We start from the raw sequence: 23,616 nt of genomic DNA on the forward strand, positions 1-23,616 counted from the left end.
ACACCTTTTTTCTTCCTTATATGAACTTCTGCTATACATCTGTGTTTGATTTTCTTTTTTACTTGAGTTTTCTTCTCAATTCTTAGGAGCACCTGACCCCTGAACCATATTTTAAACCCTTAACTGTATGGGGGGGGGGTCTCCTCAAGAGAAACATTTACACCACTAAGCAGTACTTAAAAACAGGCAACAATCACCATATTACCTATGAAGCAAAGTATACAGGTCCCATTGACAAATGGTCATCTTGCTTTCAAGCATGTAGACACTCACAGACAATACACACACAAAAAAACACACGCACACGCACACGCTCTCACTCAAACCCAGCTTGCTAACTCCTAGGCCTCACCAGTCACTTGGCAATCTACTCGAGAAGGAACACAAGCCAATGCAGTTTCAAACTCAAAGAAAGTGTTCCGGATCCCTCGTGTAGAGTCGATGTCCTGATGCAGAAATTTGGCGGTTCCTGGGTAGAGGTCATCGTTGCAAATGAAACGGATGATGAATGCAGTGCCTGTGAAGAAGAAAGCCCCTATTCAGCAGGTATCTCAGACTCAGGACAGCAAGGGCAGGAGGAGACCTCACAGCCATCCCCAGGACCACACAGCAGGGTAGCAAGCTGTCCAGGGGCCTAATCTGAACAGAGCCAAGATATGCTACCAGCAATTCTGCCTGACATGACAGGCTTAGGCCACGGGGTCATAAAGCATTCACATCTCACACCAGTTTATCAATCTATCAGAAAACAGAGTAACTTTGATTTCCTGACTTTCCCCCCAGCAAACTATACCTACTACTCCCCTGCAAGGCTGAAAGGAGCAGAAGGTACACCCTGGGGCTAGGCTAAAGGAGACATTATTTTGCAGAATCATACAGGACAACAGACCACACAGGCAAAGCAAGGAGACCACCCCAGAGCTGACCAATCCGAGCGTGCTGGCTTCCACTCCAGGTACAGCCTGGAGCCACAGGAGTACTCTAGCTGGGAGGAACACATCGAATCAGACTTTGTAAAAATGCCACTGGCACTCTTCTGTGAGGCCAGGAGCAGGAAAGCCAAGAAAGCTGCTGTGGCAAGATGGGTGGGGCTCTCATTCCAGAATTCCTGAGAAATCAATCAGCGGGCCGAGTTCCCATAAAATACACTTCAGTGTCCAGAAGCATCACCACCTCCACTTTGCGTGGTTAAAGGGGTAAGAATCAAACTAAGGAAGCACAAGTGAGGGCCCTGACACAGCCTTAGCCCAGCCTAGAGTCTCAGAGCAGCCATTAGATGCTCCCCAAGGCTAATACAGCTCGGTCAGGAGCATTTTCAAACTCAAGTCTGAAAGGAGCATGACAAGAAAATGATCAGCCAATATTATTTGAAACTAGTGATCTGCAACTGGAGAGCAAAGAACTACAAAATGAACCACACTGTAGCTTTGTGGATACTGAGGAGAAACAGATGCTGCCATCCTAACATCAGAGACTGCCCGCTTGGAAGAGAAGAACCATGATCCCTCCATACTTTGTCAACCTGAGCTCCCCACCCCCCACCTCCGGAAAACTGCCCAACGCTCTAGTACTAGCCCCTTCTACTCAGTAAAGGGCTGCAGGAGCCCTTCCTGTGAGGCACCCTGAAGCAGCGCTGGCTGAAGACCATGTGCTCATGCAGCCCTTCAAAGCACCCACAGGAAGGACACTGAAGGCTGGCCTGCTCGCCCCCAAGCAGCCAACATAGCCACACACTTTGTCTAATTCTTTAGCCAACTATAACAATCCCTTGCAACTGCAGCCATTGGTCCATGCCATCTCCAGCCCACTTCCTTCTCTGGTAGAACCCCTTCCAGACTAGGCACTCTCAACCATGCATGTACTCTTTTCAAAAGTTTATTCAAAACATTTTCAATTAGTTTTAATTTTTTTATTTCTAACTGCCACACAGTAGCTACACATTCACTGGACACACGTGAATTCACATTTCAATCCATGTATAGGATAGGCAGTTATCAGATCAGAGCAAGCGGGGTATTTCATCACCTCCTGAACCAGTCCTGCATTAGGAACACTAATGTTCTCCTCCGCTAGCTACTTAGAAACACAACAGGTGCTGTCAACTCTAACCACCTCTCGTTGTATAGAACACCATTCCTCCTAGTCAACACACTCCTACACCTGCTGATCAAACTCTGTCCACACCTCCCGACCCCAGGCTCTGATAACTACTACTGTACTCGATGCTTCAAGATCGAGTGTTTACCACAGTTTCCACACACAGGGGAGAACAGCAGGGCATCCCTGTGTCCAACTTACTTCACTTAACAAGATTTCTACGGCCATGCAAACTGATTCAAATGGCAGATTTTTCACTCATTTTTAGCACTGTATACTGATTAGACATGCACACAGAGAGAGACGGGGAGAGAGGGAGAGAGGGAAGGAAGGAGGGAGGGAGGGAAGGAGAGAGGGAGGGAGGGAGAGAGAGAGATCTACGCATCTTTCGAGGAAACCCTAGCTGATTCCATATGCAGGCTGTTGATAAAAGGCTGTAATAAATGCAAATACTGCTACCCAACGTGCTGAGTTCAATGCCCTGGATATGTACAGCACAGTGGAACGCTAGATAACACAGACACTGTTTCTACGTGTAACTATTTTTCTAGACTTCTGGTCTTGAGTTTGTGTGGCTATGTGGCCTGCCACAGAGCACGAGGAGGGTAGAAGAGAAGTTGACAGCATCAGTTTTCTCCTTCCACCTGTACGTAGCAGGATCCAGGAATCAAGTCATCAAATCTCAGGTCATCAGATTTATAGCATCGACAGCTATTAACTAACTCAGCCAGGCATCTCTTTGGCTCAAGGTATTGGGGTATTCCAGGCTGGCCTCAAACTTGCAATCCCCCTCTTTACCCACCGAATGCTGAGCAGTGCAGCCATGCGTGATGTGGTGTAGGAGGGTCTTCTATGTATTGCTTTCATTGGTTGAATAAAAAAACTGCCTTGGCCTTTTGATAGGGCAGCCTTTAGGTGGGCAGAGTAGACAGAACAGAATGCTGGGAAGAAGGGAGGCGTAGCAGACGCCATGAATCTCTGGCCTGAGATGGACATAGGTTAGAATCTTGCCGGTAAGCCACAGTCACGTAGTGATACATAGATTTAATAGAAATGGGTTAATCAAGATGTGAGAGTTAGCTAATAAGAGGCTAGAGCTAATGGGCCAGGCAGTAATTTAATTAATACAATTTCTGTGTGGTTATTTTGGGGGTTAAGCTAGCCAGGCAGTGAGACTCGGCCCGAGCTTCCATACAACAGAGTGGTGCCCAACATGGTCGACTAACTCCACATAAAACCTGAGCAGGCATGAAAAGGAATTCTAGACACGAGAATAAACAGAGTTTAACACAACTTTTTGCTGTTTGCTGGTGGGGTGCTGCAGAAAGAATTTCCTCACTCAGCAGCCGAAAAAAAAAAAAAAAAAGCTGCACAGTTTTAAAACGCAGCTTCCTGGGCTGTGGCGCCAGTATGAACTCCGGCTATACAGCATTTCAATGACATTTGTGGGACTCGGGTGTTTCTGTGCCCACTAGGGTTGGGAGGAAACTGGCTGAGAACATGCCTGTGACTCAGTGCTCCCTGCCTGGGCAGGCAGCGGGATCAGGTTTACTAAGCATGCACAAGTAGGAGAGCATGGCGGATTTCTGCCGCCACAGAGAGATGTTTCCAGGCTGCACAGTGCTCTGCGTGGCGGATTTGGCTATAACTCAGATAAAAAGAGTTTATGTGCTGCACGCTCATTCTCAGAGTTAAAAGTGCTGAGTGCGGCTCCTACCTGGCGGGCCCCAGAGCTAGCAGAAATGGTACGTCCACCATTTTGAAATTGGAGAGAGGTGCAGCCAACATCCAGAGTAGCTGCAATCAAGCTGCTTACCATTTTAAAAGCTCTTCAAGACAGTAGAGAATTATAGACAATGCAATAGGACAGATTCACACATAAAAGGCCTCTAAATGGGTCACAATGTTGAATAAATGTACGGAGGCTTGAAAGATAAAAGATAAAGAGTATAGAGACTCACAAAATAAAGTTAATGCTTTAAAAAAGGGCAAAGTCTTTAGAGTACAGAGAGTCATAGATTAAAAGAAGTAAAGAGAAATAAGCCACATAAAAATGGAGAATTCACAGAGAGTATGTAATATTGTGTTTTCCTTAATTTTTTTGACTGTGAAGGAGCTAAGTACAGAGAGACGTTTCATTATATGGGCTGCCAAGCTAAACCAGCATGTATATTATGAAGATATCTTGACTTCAGAATTTTGGTTTAAGGATATGATCCTTTGGAAAAGAGGTTCTTCTTTTGTTTTCACAGAAGATGACACCCTGTGGATTGCTTCTAGACCAATATGGTATGATAGGCCACGCCCTCCTGAAAGGTTGCTGTGAACACCCTCAAAAACTTACTTTGCTCAACTGCCAACTGAGATAAACCTAGCATACAGGTTACACCATGAAAGACCTGATTAACAGCGCCCCCATTCAGCAGGAAGAAGTTTGGAGAGAAAAAATTTTCTTTTACATTTAAAGGGGGATATCATATAGATATAATTTGCATTGGTATAAATCTTGATTTATTGATACAAGTTTAAGGTCAATTTTCTTATATGTATATGTATTTCTGATCTTGATTAAGGTATTGTGATTGTATAGTTCATTTAAAAGTGTAATGTATAATTAGGAAATATAGGTTGTTAATGGATAATCATCGATAGTAGTCAAGCTTGTAGTCATGTTAGATTTTCTTATATATATATTTCAGTTAGATAGGCATTCTTCATATCTTTCAAAGACTACAGAATATGGCATTTAAAATGTTTTAATAACTTAGGACTTTTCAAGACACATCTGCTCCTGGCAGCACCAATCTACTTAAAGAGGAAGATGGGCATCGAAGAGGCTCCTTATGGAGTTGGTTAGCCATTTGAGCAAGAAACTGCTCTTGCCTGGACTGTTGCATAAATTGGACATAAAGAACCCACAGAGAGAGGACTGCTAAACTTGCCTAAAGGTGAGATGATTCTTCGGGGTTCCTGATTCATGAAAGAGTCTGTGAGACACTCTGCAGGACAGAAGAAAGTGACTGAACTGCCTTTGAAATTTCCTGCTTCGTGGAAATGTCTGCTGGATACTATGGGCCTGTTGGCTAAATATGGATGCCCCAAAGGTACAGAAAAACTTTGGGTGACTGTCTAGGCAACAAGATGACTCTATCATTTCTAGAGTTTTGGAAATTGCTTACTTCTCGTTTACTTAGGTAATATTATATCCTTCTGGAGTCTTTGATGGAGTTCAAGAATAGATAGATAGTAATAGTTATAGTTTTCCTTTGTTATGATAAAAGATAAAATAGATCTAAATATTGTAACTGTAATTCTAGCTTGATACCTGTTTTGCTGTTTGTAATTACTATGCTAAAGTGAAATCCTTTCTTTTTGACACAGAAAAAGAGGAAATGGTATAGGAGGTCCTTCTGTTTATGTATTGCTTTCATTGGTTGAATAAAGAAACTGCTTTGGCCTTTTGATAGGGCAGCAATTAGGAGTAGAAAGAACTGAATTCTGGGAGGAAGAAAGCAGGGTCAGAGATTGCCACCATGGAGCCAGCTGCCAGGTCAGACATGCTGAATCTTTCCCAGTAAGCCACAACCTCATGGTGAAATGCAGATTATTAGAAATTGGTTAAATCAAGATGTGAGAGTTAGCCAATAAGAGGCTAGAGCTAATGGCCAGGCAGTAACTTAACTTAATACAATTTCCGTGTGATTATTTCGGGGGTAAGCTAGTCAGGCAGGATGGAACAAAGGGCCCACTCTCTCTTCAACAGTGATGCTCTATTGCAGCTTTGTAGAAATGTCCAATCTGCTTCCCTAACAGCTCGACGGACCTACCGTTCCCCTGCATTGCCTGCTTCTCTGTCATGAGTATCAGTCCTGGCTGATGAGAAAGTATCACTGTGCCTTTTGATTTGCATCCCCCCATGCTTATTAACATTTCAATGTCTTATTCCTTTTTTGAGATTTATTTATTTATTATATATGTTGTATACATGAGAGAAGAGAGCACCAGATCTCATTATAGACGGTTGTGAGCCACCATGTGGGTACTGGAAATTGAACTCAGGACCTCTAGAAGAGGAGCTAGTGCTCTTAACCTCTGAGTCATCTCTCCAGCCCCTCAATGTCCTATTCTGATCCTTGCCTATTTTTAATCAGATTGATTTTTTGCTGCTGAGTTACTTATATGTTCTGAAGGCTTCTTTTTCAGAAGTAATTGCAAGTGTTCCCTTCTCCTCACTCTATTAACTGTCTTTGCTGCATAAAAATCTTTAAGACTGATGTAATGAATCCATAGAATTTTCATTTGTTGCCTAAACTTTAGGTATTTTTTTTAATCAAAAAAAAAAATCCTTGCCCAGGCCTATGTTCTGAAGTATCTCCCCCATATTTTCCTCTACTAGTTTTATGTCTCCAATTTGCCATTAAGTTTTTGACTCGTTTATTTTTATATATAGTTGAGGCCGATTCCTTCTTTGTACACAAATTAATAAAGACACTGTCTGATTTCTCTGACGTATATGCTCATACTGTCTTGGTGAAAACTCCATTGACCATCGATGCATGGCTTCACCTCTGGGCTCTGCACCACTACTCTGTGTGCCATTTACTTGCTGGCCCATGCTGTTCTGATGCAGGAACTGTCATGCCTCCTGCACTGATCCTTGACTCAGCTCAAGCCAGCTTTGGCTGCTCAGGGTCTTTTGTGATCCAACCCACCCGTCTTCTAATATGTATGTACACACCTGACTGATTACATCCATCACCACGTGAATGCAAGTGCCCACAGAGGCCGAAAGGACATCAGATCCCTTGGAACTAGAATGACGAGTAGTTGTGAGTCACCCATGGCTATTGGGAACTAACCCAGGTCTCTTTCAAGAACAGTGATGGCTCTTAACGACTGCGCTATCTCTCCAGCCCCTTTTTCCTTTGTTAAAAACATTGGAATTTTTATTTAAGCACACACACACACACACACACACACGCTGAATCTGTGGGTCACTGGGTAGAACTGGCTATTTCAGTATTTCTTCTCCCAGACCGTGAATATGGACTGTCTGCTCACTAAAGTATGTCTTCCATCTCTTTCCTCAGTGTTTGTAACTTTTACTGTAGAGACTATGTACTTCTTTGGTTAAATTTATTCCCAGATTTGGTTCTTTTATTTTATTTTTGTGCTGCTTATTAATAAAATGTCCTCCTGGTTCTGACTGTCTGACTATCTCTTCTGAGATGAGACATTTTCTACTGGAAAGGGTGAAAGCCCCTGAAACTCTCCAGTAAGTTACAAGCCTCACAGCCCTAGCTGAGAGACAGTCAGCAGCAACTGTTGGCAGGGGTTCTGTAGAGTTTCCTGAAGCTGCACACAGCACCTCTGGAGATGCAGCCTCCCCAGATCCCGAGTCCACTCATCAATTCCAACAATATTTTTGAGAGCCGAAATTTTCCCTGTATAAAGTCACCCAGATGCAAAAGTGACCTCCTATCTGCCAGAGACAAATTCTTATTGCTGATTTGATCCTGTCACCCCTTACTGCTCTGTTCAAATTTTGTGCCTCGTGATCCAATCCTACCAAGTTACAGTGCCAAGAGCATATCCATTCCTCTGCTGTTCTGATGCTGGCACGCAGCTGGCCACAGCGGTCCTTAGTGACCGTTTGTCATCTGTGGCAGACGCTGTTGTTAAAGTGCTGCACTTCCAACGTCTGTGAACTTGAGAAGCAGAACGAAGAGAGAAGACAAGACGACAGTCTTCAGTGTGAATAATCTGGGAAGGCACGCTCCACTCCTTCCTGGTGCCCACTAAGATGGCTGGGGCACGTTGAGCAGCCCAGCACACAAACATCACCTCAGTCCACTCAGATTCCAGTGATGGAAAGGCACTGATGTGGGGTCCAAGGGTCACTCTGCTGCCTATCAACAGTGTGACCTGGAAAGTAACCACACCCCTGGGGCCCCTTTCCTCATCTGTAAGTCAATAGGCGGCAGAGCCAATAACATGACCCATCCCTCTTGGATCTTATTCTGATGTAATCCTTCATGGACCACAGGCTCTGTACCAAACACAAGACCCTCTGTCTTCTAGTACTGCAAATGTGCAACGCAGCAGTAACTGAGCACAAAGGAGGCTAAGCCAGGTGTGATGGCCCAAGCCTTTGCTCCTAGCAAGGTAGACACAAGCAAAAGTGAGTCTGAGGACACCTGGTTAACAGAGTCAGAGCCAGGAAAGCCAAGGCCACAGAGTAAGAGCCTGTCTCAAATGGAAAAGAGAAAAGACAGAGCTGGGATGAGAATTAACCATACACACAGCATCTTAACAAAGTCCGGCACACTTTGCCTGCTGGAGCTATCCACTGACGCAGATGCTGGCATTATAAAGGGCTCAGAACTGACCTTGCACTAACTAACAAAAGACAGCAACAAATAAGTACTAACAAGCTCAACATCCCCGGACCATTACACAGAACCACAGTGCCCAAGAGAGGAGAGAGGAGGAAAGGACCAACTTAGAAAAATGAGTAACTTAGATCATCACTCAGCACTTCTTTGGTACCTAAAGGAATGCAATTAACAACCCCCCTCTGAAGAACTGGGGTGCAAGATAAAAAGAAGAGGTGGTCAGTGTGTGCACAAGTGCCCCCAAGGGAAGAAGTTGGTAAGTGCTCTAGGAGAGAGAATACCAGCAGAGATTAGGGGCAGACTTGGCAGAATGCAAATCAGCTCACCTTTGTCTGAGGAAGAAGGAGACCCTTTGTAGGTCAGTGTGAGGAATCCCTCAGTAGACAACTGGAGGCTCTTTTCCATTCCCACTGGCCTTTCTGGTTTCAGGTTCTCCAATTTCTGGGTTCCTGCCTCACAGCCAAAGGCTGGCTTTTCTTTGTCCGTTACACAGACAGACATTGTACCACAGATATTGAACTGGAAGCCAAACAAGAAAAGAAAAAGAAAGAAAAAGAAAGAGAAAACAAAAAGACAAACAAACAAAAAAACATTTAGGTTCCACGACTTACCACAGAAAAGAAGCCTAGAACCCAAAGTACTGCTGGGTTAAATATCTGTTTATCACTAGTCAGTTTATCAACTTTGGGACAGTTAGTTCTCAAATACAGAAAGGTAAAACCCCACGTCTAAATAACAATACCTGTGCAAATTCCTCTAGACTTTAGTGCATGGTGTTTTATGGTCTTATTTATACAGTGCTCTGTCTGTAAATCTAATTACTACAAGTAATTATGAATGATATACTAGGGAGTGATACAAACCATTTTACAGTCTTTTATCATATGGAGAAAGTGTATAAAGTCCTAACTGTAAACAACCGAAGCCCCTGATTTTTTAAAGACATTGATTCTATTTAAAAAGCAGATGTGTTTGCTGTAGTTATGTAAAGAAATCAGCTCTGGGGAAGAGGCCACCAAACGTGCAGGGCTGCTGGACCCAGCAGGATGGGGGACAGGGCTGGACAGTAAGGAGTGGGAGTCCACAGCCCTGGCTGGGATGTGGTGGGCCCACAGACAGGTGACCTCCTGCAGCGCGTGAGTGCAGGCGCTCTTCCAGCAGCTACATTGCTACCTCTGTTACCCACTCATCTGTCACCTGCAACCAAGAGCCACAACAACACACATGCTCCTAACAGCATGGTTAGTGACGAGGCAGGGCCTCGTTTGCTTCTGGTGCATTCTTTATGTAGCCCGTGGCCATCTCTCTTAGCACATCCTCTATGTAGTGCAGCATCTGCCTGTCACACTGATACAGGCTCTGACCTGCTGGAATCCTAATCAATGTACCATGTGGTACAAACCACATGCTCTGCAGCTACACTAGAGCTAGTTCTAACACCGAGACCCTTCCATGTTCCTATCTGAGTGTGGAATAGAGCCCGTGGAAGCCTTCAGGAGAGTGGGGAAGAGAACAGGGCCAAGAGGACAAATCCTTCTCTAAATGTGGGATGGAGAGAGCCCAGTTTTACAGCTAGGGACAGTTGTCAGAATGCTCCTCTCACTAAACTACGGTAGGGCACTCTCACTCACCTTCCGGTTTTCAAAGCCACTGGCCCTAAGATGACTGCCAGAACTTAAAGCAAATGTTTTAGGGGCTTTCTTCCTTTGAGTAGTTGAAGGGATACCTTGAGAAGACTTTGCATCTTATGGCTCTAGGCATTCGTAGAACAATCTACAAAGGAAGTACCCTTGGAAGAGTCTAGAACACAGCCCTCAGGTAGCCTCCCTTTAATTTCCATTTCTTCTTGACCAGTGTGTCTCAAACTACAGTGAGCATCAAAACCATCTGATGGGCCTCCTGAAGCAGACTTGGAGCCCACCGCAGAACTGGTCAGGAGGCCTGCAACAGGCCCAGGAGTCTAAGTTTTCACAAGGTCCCAACTGTCACTCTGCTGCTGCCTCTTGGGAACTCTGAGCACACAGCAGCAGATGAGAACAGCTGACTGCTCCCGGCTAGCTGCATCGGGCCCACGTGATGATGTCACGTCATTACCCGACCCCAGTCTGGAGCTTCTTTCTGCCCTGGGCAAGCACTAAGGACGCAGCTGCAAGTGCCTTGGGTGCGGTGAGCCTCATTTAAAGCAAATTAGAAATCTACTGCATCATTCTTACCAAAAAAGTCTTTCCAATGCCAGAGACCACGTATCCTTGAGAGCTGTTGAGTGGGCTAAGATTAAACACAAATCCACTGTTGGGGTCCCTTATAGAGCAAGCCTATCAGAAACAAGAAAGGGAAATAAACACATGCAAACTAATTCTATAGAAGCAAAACAAACATGCAGTTCGGAAACTCACATCAACACTTAGAGGCTGTACTTGCTACTCACTTTAAATTCCTATGGAGCAACAGTGTGTGTGTGTACAGCCTGCACCAATGTAGGATGTGTGTGCAGAAGAATGGGGGCTAAGCTACTACAATACCTAAGTCAAACCACTGTTAATCCTAAGGTAAGTGGTACAGCAATCATTTTTACAATCAAAAATAAATAAAACTTAAAATTCTCTCTCACTGCTATGAATGCACCTATGAGAATAGAACTGGGTCAACTCACAGGCAATTTCCTCCCTTCTTCTAAGTATACCCTCAGTCTCCCATGTCCACCAAGTACAGGCTAGCAGTCAGAGCCCTGGTCATGGACAGGGTAGGGTGCCTGAGATGACTACTGGCCCTGAGCTGAGGGCATCGCTTTGTGTACCAGTCCAGGTGTCTGCTGCCAGACTCTGCAGTCTGATAAGAAATCAGAAGGATGGGAGGGAAACATGTCCCACTATAAAGAATGTACACATAGTTCCATAAAAACAACTTACTGCAGTAGCCCAGGAGGGCAGCAAAAAAACTCAGAGAGCAGGGTACTCTACACTGCACAGGGCAGGAAGAGCAGCCAGCCTTCGGCAGAGGATAAGGTATCTGCCATACAGACAACAGCATGAGACCCTGGGCTACACTCTGTGGGTAAGGGAGGGCACAGCACACAGGTAAACTCTATTTTTGTGTGTGAGGTACCATGAGTCACTGAGTTCCACCCTGAGTAAAAGGTCACAGCGGAACACATGTGCTAACTCTAAGATCCATGAAGCACTGAGTTCCTCCTAGTAGGTAAAGTCACAGCAGACACATGGGCTTTACTGTCAATGAGATCCCATGAGGCACTGGGCTCCACCCTGTGGACAAGGTCATAGCCCTCTCATGGGTCTCACTGTATCAGACACTGAAATGTTCTGGAATGGAGTAATGGGAATCTACAGACCCCTGGCAGTGATGGAGAGCCCACTAGGATACACCAGCACAGGAAAAGGAGAGTGAGCCAGGTGGTGGTGGTACACACCTTTAATCCCAGCACTCTGGAGACAGAGGCAGGTGGATCTCTGTGAGTTTGAAGCCAGCCTGGTCTACAGAGCAAGTTCCAGGACAGCTTGGACTGTTAAATAGAGAAACCTTGTCGGGGGGGGAGGGGGTGTCAGTGAGCAAGGCATAAAGCTGGGGGTCCTGGAAATCTAGGTACCAAGGGTAGGGAGGATGCAGAGGATGGGTGGTGATGTGTGAATCATAAAGCAGGGATGGAGACAATGCAAAGTCAGTCTGCGCATGGGCAAGGTGACAACACACATACCTGGTCTGTGTCTGTGATCGTCTGGATAGGGCAGGCAGCCTCTGTGTTCCACAGGAAACTGACCACACATTCCCAGTTGTAAGTGAAGATGGGGTGGGTGTTCTGGAAGGCCACAGCACAGAGAGAAATCAGCAGGACAGCAACACAGCAGGCCAACATGCACTAACTGTCTATAGTGGGTCAGCACTTCCTCCCGAGAGCACAGCGCTCTCATTGCCCTGTAGGAGAGGTCAGCTCACATGCCTGGACATTAGCACATCTGAGTTCACGCCAGCAGTAAATGGGAATACTGGGATGCAGATAGCTGAAACCAAGCCTACACACCCAGAGTCGAAGCAACCAGAAAGCTACTAGACAAAACTGGTTTGCGTGTCAGGGAAGGGCTGAGAAGCCACAGAAAGAGGTAAAAGGGGAGCTTCTAGATGGGACACAGTGTGTTTTGTGACTTGGGTCCTGATTACACAGATGTGCTAACTTGTGGCTATTACTGGCTTTTAGTTTGTGGGTTTCAACAAGAAGTCTCCTCCACAGGACACAGTCCATCTCGAGTGCTGTCTCCACCCCAGGCAGCGGTGGTTCAGTCTTAGCTAGTGAGAAAGCACAGCAGAGACTACCGGAAAATGCACTGGAACTCTGTAACCAACAGCCACAGCCCACATACAAGCACTCCACCTGTAGGCCCCTCCCACACTCTCCTCATCAGTCCTGAGAGCAAGCAGAAAGACCCAGGCTTTGCCATGGTAACTCCCACGAACCTGACCTCCCGGTATCTCCTTCAGTAGTCTTGCCTAGGCCCACACTATGCACCAGGCCCACAGGACACCCAGCTCAGCCACTGTGGGAAAGCACTTGAAAAACAAAGAAGGGTCCAAAAGAATCTTCTGGAACTAAATGGCATTATCGAAATGACAGGATTAAAAAAAAAAAGAGTAGTCTATGACAGGGCTCCCACACGCCCAGGACTCGGGCTGCCGGTAGCGGATGGAAATGAAACCAGCAGCTGTCCACCTATGTAAGGCAAGGGCGTGCTCCAGGGATGGTCACTGTCCTCAGGGACCACAGGCCCAGGACCACTCAGCCAGTCATTTTATACCCTCAGAGATCTGAGCAAAGGACAAGTTTCCTGTCTGTGCGATCCCGGATACCAGGCCTCACATCCACTGGTCTGGACCCCAGCAGAATCCAGAAGCATCTAATTCCTGTCAGCAAGTCAAACTCAAAACTGATAGCAAAAAAGAAAAAAAATTTAAAAAAGAAAAAAGAAAAAGAAAAAAAAAAGCCTAAATCCTTGCTAAAAAGCAAGTCGGTCAGAGAATTATGGTTCACACCTTTAATCCCAGCTGAGTTTGAAGCCAACATAGTCTACATAGTGAGTTTCAGGCTAGCCTGAAATCCTAAAATCCTGCCCACCCCCCAAAAGAAATCAAAAAACAAAAACAGGGAGAGAGGGAGGGAGGGGGGTAGGGGGGAGGGAAGGGGGAAGAAGGGAAAGGAGGGAGAACAGCCACAAGAAGAAAAGTTCTATACATATGACAGGCACCACAGCCCACACCTTTAACCCCAACACTCAAGGGGCAGAGCGGCAGGAGCTCAAGGCCAGTCTGGCTGCCAGCAAACCACGGTGAGACCCAAATCTCACACAATCAAAACCTGACCCCTAAAAGTTCTGAGCATCTGGTGACAAGTGTGCGACACCAATGATGGACATAATGTTCTTGGTAACTCAAAAATGCCTAAAGTGACCAATTTTATGCCCTAGGTATTTTGCTGCAAATTTTTTTTACAAGTATAGAAGTGCACATGCTAGCCCTGCGCGCTTTTCCGCAGCTCCTGCCACAACCTCTGCACAGCACTCACCAGGCGTCCCCGACCACAGACAAGATGGATCCTGGTGCTGTAGGTGGTTAGCCGGCCATCACTGGTGGTGCAAGCAGAGCCGTTCACATATTCTAAGAGGAGGCTGCCACTCTCCTCCACCACAGGACCTGTCTTTGCAACTCCCAAGTTACTGATGGATACAGACTCAGCCAAGGATCCCTGCAACATAGTGTGGGTTAGGTTTCTCCTGGAAAGCTTTACTCCTCAACAAGTCAGTTTGCTGCTCAACAGTAGTCAGGGCCTATGACGTCACCACTAACAACTGTGTGAGCGGGCAAACAAAAGTGAGGAGTCCTCAAGCAGGAGGACAGCTACGCTCAGAGGCTGCTGCTCTGGGGAAGAACACATCCCCGTGAGGTACACCTCTGAGCACCAGAGCACACCAGTACAATGTGCTAACAAAGCAAATCCTCAAACTGTTTCTGCAGAAGTCAACTTCTGGAGTCCACCTACAACTTTCATGGCCCACCACATGTGAGGACCACAAGGAAATGTACGAAAGCCCTGCCAATGAGAGCAATCAACCAGATGATGAAGTGCTCAACAGTCAGAGTGGCACTGACCCATGCATCTGAGCCATCTCAGCAACTTTGTTAAATCCTGGAGCCCTCTGGGCAGCTGAGGCTCCGAGCTGTGGAAGTCTGCAGAATCACTCGGCACCTGAATTCGGGTCAGACATAACCAAGAGAGCTCTCTGCGATGTGCTGGACCAAAAGCAGCGCCAGGGGACATTTTAAGACTGAACAAAGACTCTAAGCCTGCTCAGGAGGCTCACTGTGCGGCCACTATTCTCAGAGGCTTCGGCTGGGCAGCAGGACTGGCTTGAACAAGAGCTATACAACAGCTACCTTCACACACTAAGCCTCAGACTCCAGAGAAAATGTGAGAACAACAGACACACCTCCTTGTTTTCATATCTCATCTGGCAAGCAGAAGCATATCGATCACAGCCAGGCACAGGATTCAGAGGCCGGCACACGTTGAGGTAGTATTTCCTCCGAGTGACATGTTCCCGGGAGTTTTCCATGGCGTACCAGTTTCCTCCACGGCCACCTTCAGACTTCACTAGACTGAAGTGTTAACACAAAGTTATGCTTTTACAACTTCGAACCAGATAAGGTTGGGCTGTTAATGCTTACTCATTAGAGAAATAAAGACATTCTCAAGGGAGACACACTTTAATCAAACCACAGGACACGCCATAACACTGACATTCTGAAGCTCCACATGCAGAGGACCCTTCAGAATTCACACACACACACACACACACCACCACCACCACCACACACTGAGCTACCATTTTAGACAATGAAGCTACACATTAAGTCTTTGCTGTGACAAAGATCAATTACTGTTACAAAGGTAGTGAGATCAGACTACATCTACCTCCTTTCTGATGCCTTTCCTGGTCCTGCACCCTGAGGCCAACACAATGCCTATCACCATCAACTAAACCATTTGCTCACCAGTAACTACACCTGAGGAAGGCCCATGGCCAACTGCTGGGTCTGCTCACCTAGAGAGGTCATACTGTTCCATCATGGAGGGGTCTGTCACCATGCACTCCAGGGGCTCTTCTGGGCAGGCATAACTGGTGTACCACCGGAAGTTGTAGGTAGAGTTGTCCTCTTCCTAATCCCAGGACAAGAAGGAAACATGAAAGGGTACGGCTGGAGTCTACATCTGGAGCATCCACCAAAGACCACCCAGGGAATCCTGGCCCTAGCTCAACACTATGGAGCGTGATGAAACCTTCAAACACGTGCATGAAGGAGAAGCAGACATGCACAGAGTAGCTCTTTAGCTCTCTAGTTCCTTCCTGGTTCTCTTGTGCTTCCTGGTTGTGAAGTAAATGGTTCACTCACTGTCAGGCCCAAAGCAATGAGCCAACCAACCACGGACTGAAACCTACAAGACTGGGTGGCAAAATAACCCTTTCCTAAACGGCACACCCATGTGTTTGCTCCAGTAACAGAAGCTGAGAATGGAAGACGAAAAGGAGATACTATGCAAAGAGCTTTAAAAAGAAAAATGACTCTAAGTAAAAGTTACTAAAAAGACGGCCTCGTCAAAACTATAATGGCATCTTGGTAAGGGAAAAATGAGGGTTTTTTTTTTTTTTTTTAAGCTTTTGCAAGTTTTCTAAAAGAACAAACAGGGCTGTGGACTAGCATTAAGATAGATGGGCCTTTGAATATGCAGCTTAACATGTGACTAAATACTGCCTAGGCACCCTGAGAACTGCAAAAGGACTAATTACATGATGGTCTGGCCAGAAAAACAGACTAATAATAGCTCAGTTTCTACAGGAAGGGCAGGCAACTGGCCCAGTTCTGCCCAGGCCAACTGCCTGAGACTTTTCCCACCTGATATTCTGGGAAGCCCACTCCAGCGTCTCGGTCACAGAGAAAGGTGATCAGTGTGGCTCTCGGTGTGTGCTTTTCATTGTTATAAGGCGTGCCGTCCCTGTAGCTCAGCTGGATCATCCCATCATAGTAAGAGAGGATGGTATTGCTCAGCCCCAGGTTCCAAGACTTCTTATCACTAAAGTGAATACAGAAATGTCACTCGGGGCCGAGCAGTGGTGGCGCACGCCTTTAATCCCAGCACTCGGGAGGCAGAGGCAGGCGGATCTCTGAGTTCGAGGCCAGCCTGGTCTACAAGAGCTAGCTCCAGGACAGGCTCTAGAAACTACAGGGAAACCCTGTCTCGAAAAAAAAAAAAGTCACTCGGGAAGTGCATGGATCAGGAGCTGGCCAAGGATGCACAAATGGGGGCAACTGCATGGTCAGGACCAAGAGACTGCAGTACCTGGGAATCTCATATGCAGCTCTTTTGACAGTAGGAGGAAAAAAGCAACACACACATACACACATTCACTCACACACACACACACACAAGCCCAACTTTCTCTCAGCACTACTAGCTTACAGTGCAACTCACTTCATTACAACTAACACCACTCAGTAAGGAGAAATACATATATGTATATGTATGAAGTGTAAAGCTCAAAGTTCACAGAAGTAGGTATCAAATGAGCCCAGACCTCTCTACTCCCTAGGATAAGGCTTGCCTCTTCTCTGGGAAGTTCAGCTCCTGGCATCCTGCAGGTTTTTCTGACCAGGTCTCTTCAGTATTTAAATGCTTGTCAAACAATTATGTTCAAGGGAAACCTAACTCAGTGAAACACACACTAGCACAATACCAAGGAACAAATCACAATGAGAGATCACTTGCCTTTTTGCTACCTGGCAGGCCCCTGAGTTTGGCTGACAAGGGTCCATGGATACAGGGCCACAAACATTTATGTAGAAGTCATACTTCTCTGTCTCAACTTTGTAAGCGCCATTCTTCTTTGTGAGAGGAGACAAATCAAAAGAGAACCCTAAAACAGGAACAGGGACGTCTGTTAGGCCAGTGAGGACACGGAGAGTGGCGAGCACACTGGTCTCCGAGAGCAATCACTGCAGGGCAGAACGACAGTGAGGAAGGAAGGTCACTGTGCCTCTCTGCTGCCGTTCCTGCAGTGACTGCAGTGACTCCCTGGACACAGGTCCTCGCCACTGCCTTTCTCACTGTGGGAACTCTGAAACCCTATTAAAGCCTGCAGCTCCAGATCCCACAAACACGGCATATCCCAGCAAGATGACCAGACTGTGAGGGTTTTCTGTAAAGTCCCCTAACAAGGGGTTCTTGCCTAGGATTCACGCAAAAAGGCTTCCAAATGTGGGTGTGGATCTCCTTTTGCTCAAGGATATCCAGCCCAGCTACAAAGTCAAGATGGGCTCTGCCACAGCTCAAACAAGAACAAAAGATGCTTGGCACTCTAGTTCAGTAGCACTGACAGAGCTCTAAAACAAGTGCCTCCAACAGCTGTATAAGTTGCTAACAAAAGCTCTCTGTGGCCCCAAGGTACACTAGACAACAGAGACATTGCTTAGGCACACACCTGCCTGGGCATCAAAGACCGTGCAGTTCTCTCCTTCTGTCTTCGACAACACACAGGCAGCAGCTGTGTGCCACTCAAATTCATAGAAGCAACCATCAGGTCCTGTAGTTCTCAACACTGGAGCACTTTCTAGATCACCTGTCAAAGGGAAAGGGGAGGAGGGAGATCAACCACGAATCTGCTGGTTCTAATAATTTTCCCTGTTCTAGCTGTTTTTAAAGTCCTGGGAAAGATAAGGTTACAAAATGGTCCTAAAGAGTTGGGGATGTGGTCCATTTAGTAGAGTGTGTGTCTAGCATGCACACAGTCCTGTGTTCAACCCCAGCCCTGCATAAAGCAGACATGGTAGCATACACCTATCAATAATGCCAGTACTCAGAAGGTGGAAATATGTTCTACCAAAATAAAACAAGAAACAAGGGCTGGAGAGATGGCTCAGCGATTAAGAGCATTGCCTGCTCTTCCAAAGGTCCTGAGTTCAATTCCCGGCAACCACATGGTGGCTCACAGCCATCTGTAAAGGGGTCTGGTGCCCTCTTCTGGCCTGCAAACATATACACAGACAGAATATTGTATGCATAATAAATATTTTTTTAAAAAAAAACTTAAAAAAATTTAAAAAAAAAAAACAAGAAACAAAATAGTCCTAGCATGTGACCTTCTCCCACGGCTGGGAATTTATACAAAGGAAACTTTACAGGATTGCTATAGAGAGGATGTAAAGCATCCAAACTCCCAGCAGTGAAATGTTTTAAAATAGTTAAGACTGTGCCATGTCAATAAGGAAATCCCTAGAAATTATAAATAGAACTGTGAAGCATGGAATGCACAAACACAGCATTCTGAGAACAGTAAATACATGCACAGATGCAGATCTTAGCAAAAGGATCAGAAACGCTTCAGTTCAGTGAGAGGTAATCACAGTTGAAAGGGTGAGATCAAGGAAACATTTTAAAGCATTTATGACCCCTCCCAAGGAAGTTCAGCATTCCATACCCCTTATCCTCTCTCAGGTCTTAAGAACAGGATATCATGCAGAGAGACTCACGACTCTCCTGAAAAATGTCAACACCACTTCCTGAGGACAGCATATGGTTTCTCCATTTCTAGGCTGAAATCTAATCTATTTATTCCCATCAGCGGAGACTGGAACTGGTGGTGCTCAGCTCTGCCCCTTCCGCCCCACCCCACTGCAGCTGATGGGGACCGTGGTCACGCCTCTCTTGGGACAGTACCTGGTTTGCACACGAGTGTGATGTTAGTTGTACCTGGTTTGCACACGAGTGTGATGTTAGTTGTACCTGGTTTGCACACGAGTGTGATGTTAGTTGTACCTGGTTTGCACACGAGTGTGATGTTAGTTGTTATCTTCTTATCACTACCACAGTCGTCACCATCAGAGTAAGAGAGCTGCATGTGTCCTTTCTCTTTTGTAGGAGAAGAAACAAATTTTCCAAGGTTCTTACTTCCATTCTTATCTTAAAAAAAGAAGGGGGGAACATAAGATATGCTGGAAAAGTCTCATTGCATAAACATAAAATTACACCAAAACTCAGCCAAATGCCAGCAGGGTACCACAGCCTCTTCTCAGCCCACCTGACCTGCTAGAATGGAAACAGGTTTTCTTGAAAGAAAAAATAAACAGTCACCTAAGACCACCTCCTGACTCCACAGGGACAGGTTGGGACTGACATGCAGGATTCCCCCAAAGACACCTTATACACAGGCTGGTGTGTGCACCATCACTGTCTGTGAGAAACACTCTTCCAATGCCTAGGGCCTCAGCCACCCTGAGACACAGGATGCTAGAAAGCACAGCCAAACCACAGGCTTTACTCACAACCAAGCAGAAACACACACATGTGGCACCCACACTGAATTACTGGTTCAGCTGCTTTTCAAAGATGTTTATGCCTGAGTCCTTAGTAAGACAAGAACAAACACCACTTACTTTGAGACACATCTCTGGTTCTGAACACCAGGGTAATCCCCAAATCCGACTAAGCCTAATTTCGCGTCTGTGTTCCTAACAGAGTCTCTTCCTGGCATTTTCAAATTGCGCCATAGCTGACACACAGCTCTTGTGACACACGAGATCAACAGAGACAGCAAGAACCCGACAGGCTGCTCAGCTGGAGGCTCCCCTAACTGTGACCAAGGCTGCTGAGAATTCAGTTAGTTTTCTGAGCACTGGAAATACTATTCTTCAGGTCACAAGATGGAGCCAGACGCTGAGCATTTCCTAACACGGCTCCTGCTGCCTGGGTGCACCTCTACTGACCACAGGACTGCAGGGCACACTGGTTCTGACACTGAAACTGTAGAACGTTTAATCATCCTTAATATCTACATCCAAAGGCAGGAGGCTTACGCAGACTACCTTCTAAGTCTCTGCCAGGGAAGCGGTTATTAGAAAGAGGACTCCCCTCCGACTGACTCACCCACAGCACACACAGCAGCATCTTCAGGACAGCTCCTGGCCTGGCCCTCCTGCAGCACTCGGTGACAGACATTGATGAAGAAATACTTTTTCTCTGATTCAGCCTGGCCACCATCCACTGCTTCCCAGTTCTTCTCCGATTCTGCAACCAAACCCAACATCTGTTAGTCCTTAGTGACTTTTTTCTGATGGTCACATCTTAAAACAGTGACTAAGTCAAGGTCAGACCCCTAGCACTCCACAGAAAGTCATGGCATCCCCACTTTGTCACTGAGAGTGTCAGGGACAGACCATTCATCCCCCCCTCAACCTGCTTTCTGCAGAATGAAACCACAAACTTCTCCCACACCCTACAGAATCAAAAGACTAAACCACATCAGAAGGTCAGTCACTGTCTTGAGCCTGGTGGAAGGGCAATGGTCACATGGTGAGCTTCAGGTCACAACACAAGGGCCTGTGCAGCTAAGAGAGCTACTACTTCTTCTACACAGGCTGGCTGGAGCAGAAGGCTGGCTCACAGAAGGTGAGGAGGATTCCACTGAATACAAAAGAACAGGTGCTGATGGGAAGTGGGGAGGGGAGGAGCTGGGGGTAAGGACACTGGGTAAAGAAGAGTCCTGAGAACGGGCCTACCATCCCACAAATTGGCACTGCAGAACACACAGGCAGACATTCTTATCAGAAATGTTCCCTTGGCAAGTTGGCAACAAGGACTTAAAAGTAAAATGGCACAGCTTGCCAGTGACAACACGCAATGCTTTTGGAAAGCTAGGCTCCCAAGTCCACAGCCTTGAAAGACAGTGTGTGTGCCCAAGTTTCTCCCAAGGTGGGCATCAGCTGGAGCGGGCGTGGGCTACAGGCTCCAGGGCAGGGCTTTCTGAAGCAGCATGGAAAGATTTCAACTAAAACCCTTCAGATTCTTCCAAAGCCAGGCAGTGGTACAAGATCTGCTAAGGGAATTAGTGTACCTCTGCATCATCCCTCAAGATCCTAGTTTGCCTTGTAACAAACTGATACTTAAAATTTAAAAAACTAAAAACAACTGTGCTTCCCTCTGCTCCTGACTGCAGGTGTAATGGGACCAGCCGTCCATGTTCCTGCTGCCAAGCCCTCCTTGCCATGACAGACTATATCCCTTCCTGAACTACACGTAGTCAATATACCCCCTTCCCTTGAGAAAAGAACAAAACTGCTGTGTGTGGCTCAGAAGTATACCATGGGGGGGGGGGGGACACACCACAGACTCCCACCACACTCGCCCTTCCTTTAAAAGGCCAGCACCTGGCAATCTTCCTGAAGCCCACATTGCTGAGCTACACAAGTCTTAACAGGGTTCTATTCAGAAATCAGAGCTCTTTCCACGTTGCAGAAACCCACCCTTTCATTAGCACATATACCTGGGATTCACCACGGCTTCCTGAAGCTATTTTAACTTTTATAGAAATTTCCTGTGTTCCTACAGCTTCCAGGATGCTTAACTACTAAACCAGGAAGATGACTTCCTTACTCCTGAAGCAATTAGCTAACACAGATCATTTACTGTGGACCCTGAATTCCTCCAACAGTGCTTTCACACAGATGGGACTCCAAAGACAATGGGGCAGGCAGCTACAGCTGATACTGATGCAAGTTAATTCTATCTTAAGAGATGCAAGGCTCCTACTAACCTACTCCAGAAATCCCCCAGGAGGGTCAGGTATTTCTGGGCATAAGCTCTCATCTACCTCACCTCTTTTAGGCAAGATGCCACCCAAGAAGGCAGTTGACACGGGAGGCTTCAGCAGTATTCAGTCATCTCACATCTTCCCAGTGCCTACTACCTAGCAAACGTACACCAGTCTCTATGATGAACACCTTCATACTGACATACACTGTGGGGCACAACACCATCCATGCTGGACGATCCTCCCTGATCTAGAGACCAGGGACATGCGGATCCCTTTTCAGTGGGAGCAAAGAGACAGCATACAAAAGGGCAGAACACAAGCTGTAGACATGATGGAGCCCCAGCTCTACCAATCCCCTCAGTCCCTGTGTTAAATGCAATCACTGCCCTAAAAGGCTGCTGGAGAAAACTGTCTCAAAGCACACAGCACAAGGCCTGACATAGCTGGTCCCTGAAGTTCCAAGTGAACTGGTAAGGAGAGCCAAGACAACTCAACTACAAAAGGTGGGGCTTAGATGCCAGTAGTTGCGTCTTAATTCGGTGTTCCTTATAGTTTGTGCTACTGCTAGAAGGAAGGGGTCTATGACTCAGCTGGCAATTATAAATGTTCCCCCAAACCACTGGGATCAAATACCTTGTGGTCCCCAAAAAGGAAAGCAATACCTGAGTGGCGAGCCAACACAGACAGGTCATAACGGTTCTTGCCATCAGTAGCCCCACAGAGGAGATCTTCCTTCTCTTTGACACAGGCATATTTAGTGTCCCACGTGAAGAAGTAAGTACAGTCCACTTCACCTGTGAACACAGGCTCTCCTCTTCCATCTTTACCTGCACATGCAATGCCATAGGAGAACATTCGATTCAGTGATGTGACCCAAACCCAGGGACTTCTGAAGAGCCAGGGAAGAAGCAGAAATGAGGACCAGTGCCAGCGGTGTGGTCCAGATAGCTGTCTGGAGATTAGAATGACTTCAATAAAGCTGACAGTCACGCTGCAGTCCTGTCTTACAGCGGAGCGGTAGAGACTCTCCAGGCTTGGAACACTGTTCAGTCTCTCAATGAGGAGATGGGAGGAGAACTACCAAGCACAGGGAAGGTAGCGCGGCTCCAGGCGGCAGTCATGCTGTGAAGGGCTCACCAGGCATACGGAGGAAAGAGGACAGACCTAGAGCAAGATCTGAGGTTCCCCCAACACCCGCACCATGGAGGCAAATGGAGGCAAATGCACGGAGATTCTGCGCGGTTACTTCAGATAAAGCATGGCAGGGTTTCACATGACCATAAAGTTCACATGACCAAAATACCTCCCAATGCTGTCAGGATATGTGTCTGTAAGGTCACACTAGAGTCAACACCACCCCTCCTCCACCCACCGAGGCCCCATCCATTGCACAGAACAGCACGGCTCTTCTCTTCATGGGCCTGAGACAGGCAAAGCACTGGCCCTTCCTCTGGAAACCCTATCCCTTGGCCGTTCCC

At 46.6% G+C, this 23,616-nt stretch overlaps 1 protein-coding gene across 1 annotated transcript in view; it reads right to left on the reverse strand.

Annotated features, from left to right (window-relative positions):
* The window catches only part of Igf2r (insulin like growth factor 2 receptor), a 90,906-nt gene that overhangs the window by 25,634 nt on the left and 41,656 nt on the right, over positions 1-23,616 (reverse strand). The window contains exons 11-23 of the mRNA XM_038338523.2: positions 22,801-22,965; positions 20,473-20,613; positions 19,366-19,509; positions 18,032-18,169; positions 17,320-17,467; positions 16,449-16,626; positions 15,599-15,714; positions 14,984-15,152; positions 14,062-14,241; positions 12,205-12,306; positions 10,706-10,807; positions 8,819-9,011; positions 353-517 (exon numbers count right to left, since the gene is read on the reverse strand). Coding sequence (XP_038194451.1) covers positions 353-517; positions 8,819-9,011; positions 10,706-10,807; positions 12,205-12,306; positions 14,062-14,241; positions 14,984-15,152; positions 15,599-15,714; positions 16,449-16,626; positions 17,320-17,467; positions 18,032-18,169; positions 19,366-19,509; positions 20,473-20,613; positions 22,801-22,965 — 1,941 coding nt within the window. The remainder of the gene's footprint in view (positions 1-352; positions 518-8,818; positions 9,012-10,705; positions 10,808-12,204; positions 12,307-14,061; positions 14,242-14,983; positions 15,153-15,598; positions 15,715-16,448; positions 16,627-17,319; positions 17,468-18,031; positions 18,170-19,365; positions 19,510-20,472; positions 20,614-22,800; positions 22,966-23,616) is intronic.

This window comes from Arvicola amphibius, chromosome 8 (genome assembly GCF_903992535.2).
Source record: "Arvicola amphibius chromosome 8, mArvAmp1.2, whole genome shotgun sequence".
NCBI lineage: Eukaryota > Metazoa > Chordata > Mammalia > Rodentia > Cricetidae > Arvicola > Arvicola amphibius.